At 34.2% G+C, this 18,968-nt stretch overlaps 1 protein-coding gene across 2 annotated transcripts in view; it reads right to left on the bottom strand.

Annotated features, from left to right (window-relative positions):
* LOC101674167 (CD2 associated protein) overlaps positions 1–18,968 on the bottom strand; it is a 134,940-nt gene that overhangs the window by 72,761 nt on the left and 43,211 nt on the right. For both annotated transcript variants that reach the window (XM_045071255.1, XM_045071254.1), the window contains exons 3-5: positions 9,746–9,899; positions 3,976–4,076; positions 845–965 (exon numbers count right to left, since the gene is read on the bottom strand). In XM_045071255.1, the coding sequence (XP_044927190.1) occupies positions 845–965; positions 3,976–4,076; positions 9,746–9,899 (376 nt within the window). The remainder of the gene's footprint in view (positions 1–844; positions 966–3,975; positions 4,077–9,745; positions 9,900–18,968) is intronic.

Raw genomic sequence — 18,968 nt, 5'->3', positions numbered from 1 at the left:
TCACTCACACATGCTCTCTCTTTCTCTCTCTAAAATAATTAAACAGACCTTTAAAAAAAATAAATAAATTCCATAGCAATTCTTAAAAATTTAATTTAGCGTTGGGATAAAATGTTCTCAATCATACTTTTTTTTTTTTAAGCAGTTTTGTTTGTTTTTTTTTAAGATTTTATTTATTTCTTTGACAGAAAGAGAGAAAGATATCACAAGTAGACAGGCAGAGAGACTGGGAGGAAGCAGGTTCCCTGCTGAGCAGAGAGTCCAATGTGGCACTCAATTCCAGGACCTTGAGAACATGACCTGAGGTGAAGGCAGAGGCTTACCCCACTGAGCCACCCAGGTACCCCTGTTCTCAACCATACTTTTAAATGGTGAACAATTTTAAGATGAATTTGTGGGTGAGCCTACAAATGATGGCAACCACAATATATTAAATGACATTCTGGCTGCACAAAAAAATATAATTTATTATCTGAATATGAACAAAAATAAAAGCAAGTATTTTTTAATTTCTAAAATCTCTGAAGTAGTTGGGACATTTGCAAAGTCAAATCAAAACATTATATTAGTATATCTTAAGTGGAAAGAAATCAGATAATGTAAGTAGTATAATTCATAATCAGCATACTGAACATTTATTTAGGGTTGAAACAGACATCAGAGAAGAAGACATATTAAATTATTTGCTTAGATATTTAGTTCATTTTAAGTCCCTGTTATAAGCTGCTTTTTAAAAGCAGAAAAACGGAAGCTCATAGTTCAACAAGAACAGTTTGAAAAAATACCAAGTAAAAACCAATACATAATTTTATTTAAATCTATTCAAATTTTTAAAATAATCTACCTGAATCCTCCTGGGCTTCATGAGTTTCACCATCATCTGTTACCTCTAATTCTTTCACAAAATTTGAGGGAAACAGTCCCAACTTGTTATTCAGGGTTCCACTCCACCAGCCTTCTTCTACCTGAAAGAGTTCACAACTCAAAAATAATAAAAAGTTATCTTAAGTAAAATCTTCCTGCTATGGGAAAATTAAGCTACATAAGTAAATGAGCACGAAGTTAGTGATGCAAAATAATCCTTCTAAATCTGTAAGAAAATAATGGTTAAAAATTATTTTAAGTAGATTAAATCTAAATTGATTAGATTTATCATATACAGAATTAGTCATATCAGTAGCACTTAACAACATTTACAATGAGAATTTGTATCAACTGCAATCCATGATGCAAGTAATTTTTATAAAAATATCAGATAACCAAGAACAAGATATTAATAGCTGGAAGCAGATAGCTCTCTTGTAGAATGTTATTCTTTTAAATACCACTGAGCCTCAATTTGAAGCCTAATTACTTCAATATTTGTAATATATTTCATATATTATTAAGTATATGAAAATTGAGAGTTGGAAGAAGTCTGATGAATGTAAGAATATAACTTCCCAAATGCCCATATAATTACAAGCCTTTTACTTAATCAGTGAACCTTAACACAAGTAAGAAAAAGAATCCCTTATTTTTAAAATCCAGAAGCTAGGCTCTCCTAAACACTTCCCCCACCTCAACCAGAAATATCCCTGGGAAACAAACTCTCTAGAAAAATATTTACATTCACTAATGATAAGGTTACTAATTATCATGGTTATTTAATACTATTTAATAACTGTTTTGGAATATGTAATTTTTGCTAAGGACACTAAAAGGTCTTAATAGGTAAGAGAAAACTATTCACTGTCAACAGCAAAACATGAAATATTGCTGCTAGAGAAGGCTCTTTACTTAGTTTAAAATATGTTTTAAATGGTCTTTTACCTCAGAATTACAAGGCAAACTTCAATAAGTTATTCATCCAACAGGCACTCACTATATATAAGCCATGGTGTTAACTGCTGTGGAAGACTGGATTTGCATATGAGAAATCTATTTTCTTTAGACTGTTTCACTCAAGGGCAAACACTACGCAGATATTACAATATAATGTTAAGAGGTGCTACAACAAAAGTATGAACAAAATGCTGTAAGAGCACAAAAGAAGGGTTTAAAAATTTTTTTTAAAAAGGCTCCCCTAAATAAATGACAAAAAAAGCTGGATTATATTAAAGGCTGAATAAGAGTTTACTAGGTACAAACCAATCTAAAAATATGGTGACATAAAAACAAAGGACTTATTACTGGAATAATTACAGCTGAAATACAAAATGGCTAGAACATAAGTTGTTTGAGGGAGAAACGGAAGGCAGTAAGACTGAAGAGTTTAGAAATTTTTTAGTAGACTTAAGGAGACACCAAAGGTTTCAGAGTTCTTCAAACTACAGTGATGGAGATATACAGACCAAACTGTAACAGATAAAACTGAGGAAAACATCAGGAACGTAATTGTCTTTACCTGCAATCCCAAATTGGCAGCAATAGAGTAGTTAGGGTAAATAATGTTATAATTCCTATAAATTAAGGAATTCTTAAGAGGCAGGATAGTACAGCAGTAAAGAACAAAGACTCAAACTATGTGGATTCAGATTCCAGCTCCTCTGCATCCCATACATACAGACTTGGGCAAAAATGGCTGAAACAAGATCTCCTATCTCACATGATTATCTACAAGGTAATCTTGACATCCACCAACAGGTGGTCCTTTGCCCCCACTGCCTTCAATATCACTGCCTTTTAACATGCTTGTACCCAACAGAATGTGGTGAAAATGACACTATCACTTCCAAGGGCAGATTATAAAAGGCTATTATTACCATGTTTGCTGAAATGTTTACACTAAGAGCCCTGAAATGCCATGCAATAAGTCAATTATCTTGGGGCTCCACACAGTGAGAAAGTGAAGTCAAATGGAGAGGCTACCTAGTAGGAATCCACAGGTAGTCTTCGAGCCTTGTAGGTACCCAATCATGTTGGTAAAGGAGCTTTCCCATGATTCCAGCAGCACCCAAACTGCATCTTTCCAGTTGAGATCTCCAGACATCACGGAACAGAGGCACAAGCCATCCAACCGTGCCCTATCTGAATTCTTGACTCACGCAACCCATGAACCTAGTAAAATTTGGGTCATAATGTTATGCAGCAACAGTAACTAGAACAGCCAATCACTTATCTTCCATGACGCCATCTCTTCATATATAAAATGGATATAAAAATTCCTGTCTCCTTAGGTTGTTAAAAAATTTAAAGAAAATAATAAATGTGAAACACTTAGCATAATGCTTCAGACACACAGCCTCAATAAACATTAACTATTATTACTGTACCTCAGTGGAAATAAAACAGAATTGTCTCATATATATACATTGGAATTTAATATGAGCATTAAGTTATGAATTATATTACATGATGTTATGACATAAAATCAATCCCTATAACTGTATCTGATATCAAAATATATACTTTGAAAATGGGATCTTTGGCTGTCAAATAAAAACTTTAATATTCTTTTAATAGTAAAAGAAGAGATATGAAAAATTTTATCTACCATATTTTATAATCTCATTCTAAGATATTAAAATGTAGGAAAAGTGTATTTTGGTTCACATTTGAATGTGACAATTCAAATAAGGCAAAGCTTTCAAAAAGATTCTGTTTTTGTATCCCTTTGCTATGCAGAAGGTACAATTGCTTCTCTTTTACTGTTCTGGGCCTAAAGTGAATTCAGAATTAAAAATGTTTATTTTTATTCTTAGCTACTTAGATTAATCTTTAGCTTAAAAATTTTTATTCCTAAAGTTAACACATATATAGTACACAAATATCAGGTGTAGTAAGCTGAGTAAAGCTTTATTCCAACAGATAAGACAACCTTATATTAAGACACTAAAGATCCGTTTTAAAACCTGCATCTTAAAATCTTTATAAAATACAATGAAACTGACAATAAAAGTCAAATGAAAAATTAATATTCTTACAAAGCAGTTTTCTAATACCCAGAGCATCAATTCCAATTGCTACTTTATCTCTAGAACGTGTTTTCCTTACCTCTTCACTAATATCAATAATATCCCCCACTTTCAGCTCCAGTTCATCCTCATTTTGTGGAATGTACTCAAAGAGAACTTTACATTGACGCTTCTTGGTCTCTGAAAGAAATAACATAGTAAAAAATGAGGTTAACAAAGACCATTAAAACAAACAATAGTACCTTTTTTTACACACCATATTTATTGCCACTGAATTCATATATACGAATAAAAACAGAACATGTAAGCATTCTAAGCAGCTAACCACAATCAGTTCTGGTCGGCTTTTCACCTTGCCCCATATTATACGTGCCAAAATATATTCAAACCAAATACAAGTAAGGTACAAGGTTCCCAGCCATGAAATCTATTTATACATCTAATACCACCACTTAGGCCAAAGTAAAATATCAAATGCCAATTTTGAGATTAAAAATATAAACAATAGAAGAAACTGTTGGCACAAAAAATTTTTTCACAGACAAGCTGTCTTCCAAGCCAGTAATCTTCAGACTACCTCCTGATCAAAGTCTGGAAATACTCAAAATGCACTATTGTAAGAGTGTCTGTGTTGAAAAGACACAAAATGAACAAATCCAAAATACATCTTATATTCTTCAAGAGTTCTATTTTCTGACAGATAAAAACCAAACTCACCTAGTTAAAGACAACAATTTTAAGTTTTCAAACAAGTTTCACTTATTCAGGTAAGTGACAATCATTTATAACCACACAGGCTTGTGGTTATAACTTCTTTCAAACTCTTGAGTTGATAACTCAGATTCACTCCCACCTTTAAAACCAAATCATTAAAGCAGCTATGGGTAGATGATTAGGTATAACTGATTCAAGGATAACTTCTTGCTATTCAAAGTACATTCTTCAGACCAGCAGCAAGAGTATCATGTCAAAGCTTCAGAGAAATGCAGTATCTCAGACTCCACCTTGGACCAACCTGCTTTAGATTGAATTGTGTCCTTGACTATACTGCAAGGTAGGGCCTTTGGGGACATATTCACGGTTGACTAACATCATAAAAGTGGAGCCCTAATCCCCACTCACAATTAATTGTGCACATGTGCATGTGGGCATAATACACACACAAAGGCCATGTGAGGATACGGGGTAAAGGCAGCTACCTGCAAGTCTGGAAGAGGCCTCACCAGAATCCTACTCTGATAGCACCTTGATTATAGAATTCTAACCTCTAGAACTTGAGAAAATACATTTCTGTTGTTTAACCCATCTAGTCTGGAGTATTTTGTTACAGTAGCAGGCTGCATTAGAATCTACAGTTTAAGATTCCCTAGATGATTCTCAATCTTGTACTCACTGATGTAATTACACTGATTTCTAATTGCTTGAAAATGACAAACCCTATTCTTTCTAAGTCTTTCTTTCTAAGATTTAAATATACTGTTTTGGGGGCAGCTGGGTGGCTCAGACGGTTAAGTGTCTGCCAAATCCTTCACTACCTGTAAATACCATGTACCTGCTAGTCTCCATGGGTCTTCTTCCAAAGGCAGCAATTCTATCCATAATGTCATAATCCCCAATCTTCATGTGAATGAGATGTCTTACCTAAGAAAGGCTTAAGATATACCTAACTTGACAACCCACTACAAAACTGCCCCTTTATTTTCATCATAGCTACATACTTTATACATTTCTAATATGGTTCGTAATAGTATAAACACTAATAATAATTACATTTATTGAGCACTTCTTCTAATATTTACTTGATGTGTTGATACCTCTAAAAACCTATGACGTATTACTATCACCCCTGTTTTATAGTAACTTGATGTCTTCCCATTAGACTGACAAGTTTTTAATCATAATCCATACCCAGTTTTATTTGGGAGATCTGATTGCCCACATTAACACTGTTCTAATGGTTTTCAAATTCACAGATATTAAAGCATTCAGCATATTAATGTTGAAAACTTTTAAAAAAAACTGTTAAAAAATATTTTGTATTTTTTGGAAAAAAAAACAAATTCTGTAAAATTGTAGACTCAGTAAAGTTACCTCCTATTTTTCCTACTAAAACAGAAAATCCTAAGTTTTCAAATGGAGGTCCATCAAGGATAGCAAATATTTTCATGGTTCTGAAAACCAGACCTAAATATTCAGATTAAAAAACAAAAACAAAAACAAAAAAACCCTTAAATTACAGAACCAATTCTCATTTAAGATTATGATTTTCAATTTCCCCAAGACTATACCACATTCAGAAGTTGGGAAGATGAATGCTAAAATTTCAAAAACAGCAGCAAAAGGATTCATGATCCATTCTGGTTCCATTCAGTTCCAGAAATTACATCTTCATGTTTTACTGCAGCATTTAAATTTTTCTAATGTCAAGATTTTTTTTTTTTAATTTATCAGAGAGAATGAACACAGGCAGAGGCAAAGGGAGAAGCAAGCTCCCTGCTGAGCAAGGAGCCCGATGTGGGACTCGACCCCAGGACACTGGGATCATGACTTGAGCCGAAGGCAGCCGCCCAACTGACTGAGCCACCCAGGCATCCCTAATGTCAAGATTTTTTGGTCAATTTCTTTCTCCAGTAAGCAAAGAAAATAATCAAATGCTAAAAACAGAGTCACTGCTATAAATTTGAATCATTCTTAAAATTTTTTTCTTACACTCAGCAATAAAAAAATCTCATACTGCCTAGACCATTAACTGAAAGATTCATGCTTTCAAAGATTCTAGCTATACTGCTGATATACTGTTTGATTAAAACAATCAAAATCTTAGAAGATATTATCATATATATATATATATATATATATACACACACACACACACAGATATAAAGACAACATGAAAAACATTAACAACAAACTGAAAGCATTTAAAATATTCACTGCACAATTATTCCTTCAACTTTTCTGTAAGATAGAAAACAGAAAGTTAGAATACCCTACCCCATTCATTTGAGAAGCTGCAGCTGTAGAGGAGTCAGTTCAGAGTCTTTTTCCCCTTTTAAGTCAAAATATTTTATTATCAGAGAGCAGAGCCTGAGCTAATAGGCCCTTATTTTTTTTTAAAGTATGCTGTAAAAATGTATGTGACCATATTTTGACAGTATTCTGAATTTTCACTATTTTCTTTAGCACTGACTCAAAATCAGCAGGCATACTATTTGCTAACAACTGTTTTCTAGAAATGAAACACTAAAGACTGGGCATTCTGGTCAACTAATTTTTCATGCAGCAACATCAATTCTGTAGCAACTACTACTAGTGACCTATCAGTATCAATTTCAATGTATTTTTTACATTCAACATAATTATTAACTAGATAAAAACAACTTCTGTGAGAGTTTCCACTAATAAGAAATACAAAGTTACAAGAACTGATGTCTTCCCTCCAGCATAGTAAGAGTAGATTCAAATCTGGCATCAATTTTTTCCAAATGCAAAGTTGAAGTATCTACTAATATTCCACACTGAATGAAATCCAGAATTGGGCTGCTGGAAGATGTCAATTATTTATTCTGTAAGTAATTTTACTCTAGAGTAATTTTACTCTACAACATTATCTCTGTTCCTGATTTTATAAGGGTCTCAGCAGCAATGTGATCACACCAGTTTTTGCTATGAGATGTGCAATTTTTTCTCTTCTATAACTTTAGCAACTTATAGTAATAGTCCTGGAAAACATTATTCTGTGCTCATTCTTAAAAAATACCTGTTTGTTTTAACACAGGTATTATGGTTAACTTACACACAAAAGCAAAGTTTCAATGGCTTTATGACTAGACTTCATGAAAAAGCCAACACTTTTTTTCGCTTGGGAGACTAGAGAAAAACCGCTAACATGCCTAGTTTCCATACCATAGTATGTAGCTGAAACTCTCTTTAAGTTGCTTAAACAAAATTCAATACACACGCAGATTCACTTGTCTTGGCATACAGAGATTAGTGAACATTCACACTGCAGTGACTGTATTATCAATTTTTAAAACAGTTTTTATTAAGTATTAATAATACTGGATAGTACTATACACTATTATTTAATATTACAATATACCACCTTTTGAATAGCTGGTCTATTTTGTGAATTAAGGATATGGTACAAACAATAACAAAAAAAGTCATATTAAAAAAAATTAGCTTGCTTTTCCTGGAAAATCATTCTGAAAGCAAAAACAACCTGCATCCTGTTTTACATGTTAGCTAGCTCCAAATGACCAATTTAGTCTTTGCAGCACATGCACTTAAAAACAAGTTATGGAGGATCCTCAGGAAAAAGTCTAAGCCTCCTGGCACCACTACATAATGGTTTTTCCTTTTACAAGAAAAAGAATTATGAAGGTAAAATTTAATAGTGTTGTTTCCTATTAGGAGACAAAATGAATAAAATAATCATAACACTGAAGTCCTTTGTCTGGTCTTGACTTAAGAAAACTGTCCCTTTATAGCTCAGTAAAACTAAAGAAAGTGGTAAATGGATTTTAAAATAGACAGAGGTCATAGATAACTCTCCAGGGGGCCTAAAAATTCCCCTATGCACAAATTCCCATACAGAGGTTCACCTGTAGGATATGGAATACTCTCAGGAATCTGTCCCCCAGTCTCTAAAAGAATCTGAGGGTCCAGAACAATTAAAACTACTGAAACTGTTCGCCTTCAGGCAGTAGTCTGAAAGCAGTATGGGTAATATCTAAATATTGCCTGTACAATGCATTTACTGGGAAACAACAGAGAATCCTTTAATTGGTCTGCATTACTGTCACGAAATTTTTTTGATTTTTATGAAAATCTGTTTTCATCTTATGAAAATAATCAAAGGATGACAGAACCCAGAAAGTGAAGGTTTCCCTCAAACTTGACAGACAGTAGCACAGAAGTAGCAAGATATAAGGAGACTCTATAAAAATCATAAATAGTCTTATATTTGTAAAATGTGTATAAACCTAATTTCTTTACTACAGACTACTTGGTACCACAAGGGATTTACAGACCGAAATATCAAAGAGACTGATCTAAGATAAATGTGGTTAAATACTCATAAGCTACTTATTAACTAAAATTAATCACAGTTATCAGTATTCAATGTCTCAACAGGCTTCAGGTCTTACTATGTTAAAATACAATCTGCTTCCATAAATGCTGTATTTTGTACATGTTTAATGTTCAAGCTTTTTGAAAGACAGCAATGCCATGTGTCTTTCTGAGCACTTTCTCACCAGCAGCAAAATAAAACTCAAGAGATTAAATGATCTAAGGTCATAAGATGGATTCAAACTCATGTCTGATTTCAAATGTGGTGCTCTCCCTCTATGCTAAAATGTTCTACCATGTTTATAAAGTACTAAATACCCGAAAGGACTCTGCTGGGCCAATCACCTTGGGAAACTGATCATCTATGTTCAGAGGTCTAAACAATGAAGAAAACATACTATCAAAATGCACACATCTATATACTACTTAAAGATGAGTAGGCATCTTGGCATAAAATAAATTTTATTTATGATATAAATGATTTTAAAATAAATTTAAGGCAAAGAATCAACTATTCAACAGAAATTATACAGCTAAGAGAAAAACAAAGCCTCGTATTTTAATTTCTAATTCCTATAAATAATTGTCAGCAGGTCATGCTCAATTATTGTATGAAGAATAACTACAAGGGCCAATAACTAGTAACACATGAATATGTAGGAAGTTTCTACTGTCCACTGCAAAAGGTTAAGCTAACTTTCCTTAACATAACTTATGAATAGTTATAAAACATCCTTTTTAGTATTTAAATAGAAAAGAAATTATTTACATACTCTTCTTCATGTTTTTGGTTTGTGGATGTGGTTGAATTCCTCCAGCTGGAAGTCCATAGGTGCTAATTCGTTGTACAAGACTTGCCACATTCCCATGTCTTTCCCGTTTAATGGGCAAACTGTCGTCCTTAGATTCTGTCTCTCTCTTAATTTCCTATAAAAGAGGAAATGAGCAAATAAGCAAATTAAGCTGTATTTTATTAAATTAAATCTTCAAATGTAAAATACCAAAAAGCAGGTATAGTTATTATTATATAAAACATGACATCAAATTTTTCTCTGCCCACACATACCTAAAGAATGCAACACACTTTGGTAACAGTGACTCATGAATTTAAGTCTTACCAGAGCTGCAGACACAATTAAAGAAAGATAGCCTGAAACACCCCCTTCACCCCAAGATACAAAGAAACTCCGAGATATATAAATAATGAAACAAACAATAATTCTAAATCAGGGTGGGCAAACTTTTTCTATAAAGGGCCAAACAGCAAAATATTTTAGAATTTTTTGGCCATAAAATCTCCAACAGAGGGGCACCTGGGTGGCCCAGTGGGTTAAAGCCTCTGCCTTCAGCTCAGATCATGATCCCAGGGTCCTGGGATTGAGCCCCATGTTGAGCTCTCTGCTTAGTGGGGAACATGCTTCCCCCTCTCTCTCTCTGCCTACTTGTGATCTCTGCCAAACAAATAAATAAAATCTTTTTTTTTTCTTAAGATTTTATTTATTTATTTGACAGACAGAGACCACAAGTAGGCAGAGAGGCAGGGGGGGGGGGGGAAGCAGGCTCCCTGCTGAGCAGAAAGCCCGATGCGGGGCTTGGTCCCAGGACCCTGAGATCATGACTTGAGTCAAAGGCAGAGGCTTAACCCACTGAGCCACCCAGGTGCCCTAATAACAAAATCTTAAAAAAAAAAAAATTTACGAAAAGAAGTATGAAATTAATAGAAGACAAATGGGAAGTCATACCATGTTCAGTGATTAAAAGCTCAATTATTATAAGGATATCAATCCTCCCTAAAATTGACAGAATGATGCACTAAAATTCTAATAGCTGTACCACAGATTTGGGAGAGCAATAAACTGGTTTTAAATTTGTATAGAACAAAATGCCAAGAACAGCCAGAATACTTCAGAGAAAACAAAGTGAGGAGGCTTTTCTTTTTAATAAGATATAAAGAAAAACTATATGATACTATAAATTACTGCAGTACTGGCATAAAAACAGACATACCAATAAATGAAGCAAAATAGTCCATAAACAGAAAAGCATGACTTAATGAAAAGCAAAGACAAACATGATAATCATAAAACTAATGTTCCATATTTAAGGAGTTGGGAGAAAACGGGATTCCTACCTCACGCATTTGACAATTTAAAAATTTCTGTTCATTAAAAGTAACCATTAGAAAGGCAAACACTAACCAGAAAATGTTTTTCACATACAAAGTTAACAAAGAATTTGTAACTCTAGGTGTTTATATCTACCACAAGGTTAACCAGTTGTTACTCTCTAGCTGGTAAGATTTCAAAAAATTAAGATTTCAAACAATTTTAACTTCTCTATACTGTTCAGAATTGTTTCATGTTTGTTTTTAACAATGCATATCATCTTACAATGAGAAAAAAACGTTTTTCATATTGGGAAAATTATTACATTGGTCAAGAATTGTGAAAAGTCATTAAAGTATAAATCATGGAAAATACAAACTATTTCACAAAATGGGCTGCTTCATTTTTACTGGTAATGCACTTAAGGAAAAATATGCCAATTTGCTATCAATACATAAGATATCAACATAGGAAAATCTGTTTTCGAATTGCACTAAGTATTTTTCAAACTAATAGAAGTATAAAATCTTCATAAAGAACAGTACTCACAACTTCAACATGCTAAAAAGTATTCATTTTGAATTCTTCTTACTGTCTCATGAGCTGTCTACATTTTAAAAAACTAAAAGTCCTATCTCTGAGAGCTACTGTTTTCTAATACAAGGACCAAGAACGTGGCCTGACATTCAAATTTTGTTCCTCTAGGAAAGTAATTCCAATTTGACCAAATATGATTAAAAGTACAGGCTCAGGAGACAGAAGACCTGGGTATAAATCTTGATTCTATCCTGTTAATTGGCTATATAACTTAAGATATTTGTGTTATCTTTTAATTAAAAATTTACCATATGAATAACTATGATATATTGACACAATGCTTCTTGTTTCTAAAAACAAAACAAAACAAGATGAAAAACTTATAACATATTGCTCAAAACCTAGAAACACTTTAATACTTAAGTATTCTCAGAGAAAATATAATAAATCTTCTGAGGGCACAAAACATAAAAGAAAAGGGAGAATGCGAATTAGAAATATACAGTCTACACTGAACAGAGAAGACTCAGGTTTACAACCTCCCAAATACATAGTGCCAAGTAAGATGTTTAATCACTAGTACCAAAGCTCTAAGTAAAACTACAAATAAAGTTTGCTTTGAGCTCCACCTCCTCTTCTTGGAACCTCTTCCTCCCACAATCTACCACTACCAGATACACACATTCACTCACTCACGAACCTAATTTTTCCCTAATTCCTGGCCTCACAGTGCCTCCAAATTATTCCTTGGCGTGTGTAAGCCTGACAATTCACAGACCTATAACCCTGGGGCTAATAATACATTACACGTTAATAAAATTTTTTTAAAAAAAAGAAAAAAAATTACTCCTTGGCTATCATCTTCAACAGCAAATCTGATAGACTCCTATGAAGTGTTACTTAGGTGTCCAGAGTTTCTTCCTCCTTCTGCCCTCACTTCCTTTTACCTAAACAGTCAGTAAATAAAACTATTAACATAGTAGTATCTACTTTCTACTAACGTCACTTCCTTTGCACCAAGAAATACAGTTAAAAAAAGAATCCTCATTTGGAAAGTATCATGTACTGACTAACTAACTGAGATAAACTTTGAATTTCGTCCTACAAATGAGAAAAACCTCCTACAAAATAGGTAATATCAATGCAAAATTGGCCAAGAAAAAGACTGTAGATAATCTCTATAAATAAGAATGCAACTACACTAATTTGTTTCATAGAACAGGCGATTTAGAGGGGCACCTGGGTGGCTCCGTAGGTTAAGCCTCTGCCTTCCGCTCAGGTCATGATCTCGGGGTCCTGGGATCGAATCCCCTACATCGGCTCTCTGCTTGGCGGGGAGCCTGCTTCCTCCTCTCTCTGCCTGCCTCTCTGCCTACCTGTGAACTCTGTCTGTCAAATAAATAAATAAAATCTTTAAAAAAAAAAAAAAAAGAAAGAAAGAAAAGGCGATTTAGAGGAAGGTAAGAAATATAAGCAAAGGAGAGGGGGAGCTAAAGTCTGGAAAGAATATAGTTATTCTTCATCTAGTAAGGTAACCAGAGATACTTAACTCTGATTGCACTAACAAAAAACAACTTAAAAGATGATCAATAAAATTCACAAACCACTTCTTCATGTTTTAATATATCTTCATAATAATTTGGTTATCTAATCATAGCCAGTACATGATCATAATCTAAAAAAGAAGAAAGCAATTAATTTCTATTTATCACAGAACTAAATAAACATCACGAAGAATAATAAAAACCAGATTAAAGGGCAAATGAGTCTTTTTTGTTTCTCAAATGAAAGAGGTCAATTCTAAGCTGAGTCACAGTTCTTATGCTAATTAAAATTTAAGGAATACACTTAATATTTTGAATATATAACATTAGGGACTTCCAAAAGTTTTATGTAAAACTAGTACCGCCAACTTTACAGAAACATTAATCAGAAAAAATGGAAAAGTGCTATTACTAAAGATGTAAGAATGTAAGCAGAATTAAATGTTTATTTAGTATGTCCACTGTTCTAGCTTTGGCTGCATCCATTAGATCCATGTTTGAAAAATGAGGTTTTCAACCTAACAAAAATGGTTTACCCTATACCTAAAGTTTACTCTATGGCTAAAGTTTTTACTTTGTTTTTTAGAATGTAAGTAGTAGTACATAAGGAATCATCTATCTCAAGTCATAGATTTTCATTTTTATGTCTAAATTAAATCAGATAGTAGCAAAACAACTTTAAAGTCCAAAGTGAAAGGGCCAATAAGAGAAAATCTCTTTAATATGAAATCAGTATATACTTTCTCAGTGCCAAGATATCAAAATCATGAGTAACAGATATAACAGGACTATTTTGAAAGCCTCTAAATTTATTCTCTCCCCCAAAATATGCTACTTTCCACATAACTGCTGTGTCTCCAACTTGGACAAAGGGCCTTCCTATTCCAATTGCCCCTCCCCCACTGGAAAAGGCAAAAGTAAGAAGAGAGAAAGAAAAAGTTATGTACTTTCATTGTCAGTGGAATCCTACTCCTTTCTCTTTTTCCATCACAAGAACGTTACTGAGAGCCAAGTGAAGTAGAGTTGGAAAAACACTCAATAAAGAACTCAGGTATACTACACTGATTGAAAACACCCCCAATAATTTATAGTGGTCATATTTTTCACACTAGTTACATGGATTTAAAAATGTTATTTTTGCTTGCAGTTCTAGGATGAAGGGATTTTAGGACATCAGACCTCCATGGAGATCCTTCTCCCAAACCTGCTAGACTCCTTGAGGCCACAGATGACATTAACAAGCAGGCAATGAGTGTCAATCCAAAAAGCAAGATCAGGAGATACCCCAGAAGCCCAGGTTCTAGCTCTCAAACGTTTCAGGCTTTAATTATTTCTACAATTTGAAATACCTTAGCAGAAAGAAAATTTATTAACTCCTTAAGAGGAAAAAATCAGAATTTAACTTTCCAGTTAAGTCCCAGGTAAACATTAACATGATTTATACAATAATGTCTTAAATTTAAATTTATGATTTAAATATATGATACAAAGGAGAAGTGGATAAGAGTAATTCAGTTAAAAAGATTGTCTACAGATAACAGTCTACATCTACCACATTCCTAAATGCAGAAGGGTTATAATGAAAGAAATGTACTTTTCACAATAGCCACTTCTATATTCCTTGAATTTTGTTTCAACATGTATTATTTCAGTGACTCAAAAAAGATTCATATCTTTTTCTAGCATTGCCTGTACTTAACTATTTCTTTAACACAGTGAATACAGCCTACATAGGATTCAGAATATTATAAAAAATATCCCAAGTCACAGAAAAAATTGCTCTTAACCAGTGTGTATGTATACTTAATGTTTTACAGTATGTAACAAAGTATATATAACTCTGACGTTTTTATCTGTTTTTACAATAAATTCCAAGTTCTCTTCTAGTTGTCTCCTCATAGAATGTGTTCCAAATAATGAAAGTAAATCGCACCAAATTCTCCCCTGATGCAAAGCCAGCTTCCTGAACTATTCTATTAAAGTCACCAATACATCTCCTAAAACTTGAAAACATCACTGAGGTTTACCTAAAAAACAGGTTTCATAAAGGATTCAAAAATATAAAGGTAAGATAAAATAATGTTGCCATTTCCTTCATTAAAAAACAAATTCTTAATTTCAGTTAAGATTATGATCTCAGCACTGTGGGATCTAGCCCCACAGGTCTCCTCACTCAGCAGGGAATCTGCTTCAGATTCTATTACCTTCTCCCACCCCCTTCTTCCCTCACTCACACATAGGCTCCCTCTAAAATAAATAAACAGGTAAGTAAACATTAAAAACAAAAACTCTCTCCCTCTCCCTTGGTTCCCCCTACCTCTCTCTTAAAAAAAAAGTCCACTAAGCATCTGCCTTAGCTCAGTATCTTATCAATAAGATACTTCCAAACTAGCCACATACATCATCAGATCATCATCTTATTCCCAATACTGCCATTTTTCCTTAAAAAAAAGTTTTTAAACACACTTAAAGACTTAACCTTAATTCTGCTTAACCATTTAACCCATGGAATAAAGACATAAAATGACAAACATTCTTTTTTTTTTTTTTTAAAGATACTATTTACTTCAATTTCAAGTAGGTGGAGAGGCAGGCAGAGAGAGAAAGAGAGGAAGCAGGCTCCCCACTGAGCAGAGAGCCCAATGCAGGGCTCGAACCCAGGACCCTGAGATCATTACCTGAGCCAAAGGCAGAGGTTTAACCCACTGAGCCATCCAGGTGCCCCAAATGACAAACATTCTTAAATGCAAAGTAAGTTGTCAAACTACCCAATTAAAAAAAAAAAAAAAAACACATTCAATGAGGGGTACCTGTGTGGCTCAGCTAAGTCTCTGCCTTATGCTCAGGTCAGGATCTCAGGGGTTTGGGATCAAGTCCTGTAGGGGGCTCCCTGCTCAGCAGGGAATCTGCTTCTCCCTCTCTCTCAGCTGCTGCTTGCTCACACTCTCTACCTCTCTATGAATTTTGAAAAAAAAAATCTTTAAAAAAAGAAAAGATTCAGTGATTTATTCTTTTTCTAAATGAGAAAAAAATGCTAGAAATTTAAGTCAAAATAAAGAAATATTCAAATGACTTTTATTCACCTGCCAGTTCTCAAAAATACTTAAATGTTAATGACTTTTGTTTTCTTGTTCCTTAATTACATTAAAAGTCTCAAACACTTTATCAAGCTCTGAGAACTCATCAAAAGGGATCAAAATTTTCATTTTAAATTTAAAAAAATGGGGGAAAGCAATTCATTTACCAACATCTGAGACATCTTCTATGTATATACCCACTTATTTTTAAAGTAAAAATATCATAACATCACGTAAAACCTATAATACAATCAGTATAAAGCACACAAGAAAGCTATATCAAAGCTCACAAATTATCATCCCTTATGCACAAACACTGTTCTGCTAACATTCTGTAAGTACAACTAATAAAAGTATTTGTTAATTTAATATCTTATTTCACTGATATTTCTCTGCTTTTCTCAAGAAAAGTTAGCTATTACTACACCATTTCTAAAAGGAGATATTCTTTCTACATAATGAGTTTTTAAAGATAAGCATTTCAATCTATTAAAACACATACCCATCTATCTGATGGTTACCAGAGAGGAGAAGGTTTGGGGAGATGGGTGAAATAGGCCATGGAGATTAAGAAGTGCACTTGCCTGGTGATGAGCACAGGGTCATATATGGAACTACTATATTACATACTGTATATCCAAAACTAATGTAACACTGTATGTTAATTAACTGAAATTAAGTAAAAACTGTAAAAAAAAATGCGTCACCATCTAGATTTCCCTCATGGAAAGATGGAATAGATAAACTGTTTCCTTATTCCTCCCGCTAAGTACAGTTAAAAACTCTGGACATTATGGACATTACATACTAAAAACAAACATAAAAATATTCTGAAAAGTGGAAAAAAGAAGATGGACAAGCCAAGAGAGCCCAGGTTCCTTAGAAACTGGTTAGTGGGTCTATTGGGTTTTCTTTTTGCCTCAAGTGTTCTAGACTGTGTACTGGAAAAACCACCAACTATTACTGCCAAACCAGCAACTGTTACTGCCCATGAGAGGAGAGAGAAAAAAAAAAACCTCTAAGAAAAGCCTGCTCTCTCCAGAAGGACCAAGAAAAGAGTTACCTACCAAGACCGAAATCAATCTGCTGTAGTCAAATAATACAGAGAGAGAAAAAAATCAAATTAGCAGGGAGCCTGGACTTTCGCCCTCACCAGGCTGTAACCAGACCACCCACTCACTACCACTACCCCTTTTTCCAACCAGAGTGGTGTCAAAAAGGCCAACTGGAGAGCCAAACTCTCCCACCAACCAGGTGGGAATGAGTCTCCTTCTCTTCTCTGTCAGTGGAGGCCACAAGGCAGCACTAAGAAGGCACACTAGGCCTTTCATCAAGGGGGATTCAATGGAGGACTAGTGAGCCTCAACTCCTACCCCACTCAGCAGTAATTAGGAGCTCCTCCCTCTCCGAGTGTCAAACAGAGAAGACTGGGGAACTGGACTTGGAGGTAACTCATTCTTTTGCCAGCACACGTTCTCTCTAGTAAAATACAGTTTAAATGTAGATTCAGGGTCCTCAACCAATGTTAAGATTTTTAAAAAATATTTTTACTGCCAATACTTCTACCAGGACGTGAACATAAATGCTCAGCTTTTAGTAACCAGTCATGATGAATGTCGGCATTCTCTCCTTTCTCAGTAACTAAACTTTCCAAAGGCATTTTATAGCTGAGCCCCTTTATCTTCTTAAAACTACCTTTTCCATTCCAAATGACTTAACAAAAAAAAAAAATTAATTTCCTTCAGATCACTTTTCTGAACACATCCTGACTCCAAAGGCCATGTTCCTTTCCTAATGCCATGCTATCTTCTTGACACAGTTCTAGTAGAAATGACCTATTAGTTTTACCACAAGGAGCTAGATCTTACACAAATCCTAACACATTAAAAGCCTTTTTATTGTCTAGCCTCTGACACACAGCTGGTCCACTTTTAAAAGACTTGATCTGCTCCACCACAGCCACCATGAATACTATAGATTTGGTTTAGAGAAATAGGCTAATCAAGCTAACTGCTTGTCCCCTTTTTTTCTCATTTTAATTACTTTCCTGTTTATTTTTGTCCTTCCTTAAAAAATACTAGCTTTGGGGTGCCTGGATGGCTCAGTTGGTTAAGCCCATGTCAGGCGCTCTGCTCAGCAAGGAGATTGCTTCTCCTCCCCCTCTGCCCCACACTAGTGTTTTCTCTCTCTCTCGTGCTCCCACTCTCTCAAATAAAGAAATCTTTGAAAAGAAACCTAAAAACTACTAGTTTTTTAAAAGAGAAAACTAGAAAAGTTCTAACTTACTTACCTATTTTATTATTAACATTTAATTTAACAGTATCTGGTATAGAATAGGCACCAGGAAAAACAAAAAACTGTTGACTAAATTAACAATTTAGGTGATCTTTTCTGATTTTCCCTTTATGAAATGGATGGGCAGCTCCTGAGCCATAAAGTAACAGGATAAAATAATAAATCCATAATGTATCTACCTACAAGTGGGATTCCCACATTCACACTGAAGATTCATACTCTAGAGTAAAAGATCTTCAAGGAAGAACACCCAGCAAGCATGTGTGTGGGTATGGGGGAATAGGGGATGAGAAGTCAAATAGAGGTCTTATATCCTGACTCCAAAGGCCATGTTTCTTTCATAATGCCAAGCTATCTTCTTAACATAGCTCTAGTAGAGCAGTTGGCAACCACAACTATCACATTAAGTCTACTTTCCTCTAATTTCAAGATCCTTCT

This window comes from Mustela putorius, unplaced genomic scaffold (assembly GCF_011764305.1).
Source record: "Mustela putorius furo isolate JIRA1106 unplaced genomic scaffold, ASM1176430v1.1 tig00003983_pilon_pilon_pilon, whole genome shotgun sequence".
NCBI classification, from domain to species: Eukaryota; Metazoa; Chordata; class Mammalia; order Carnivora; family Mustelidae; genus Mustela; species Mustela putorius.
This window is presented reverse-complemented; position numbering and strand designations above follow the sequence as displayed.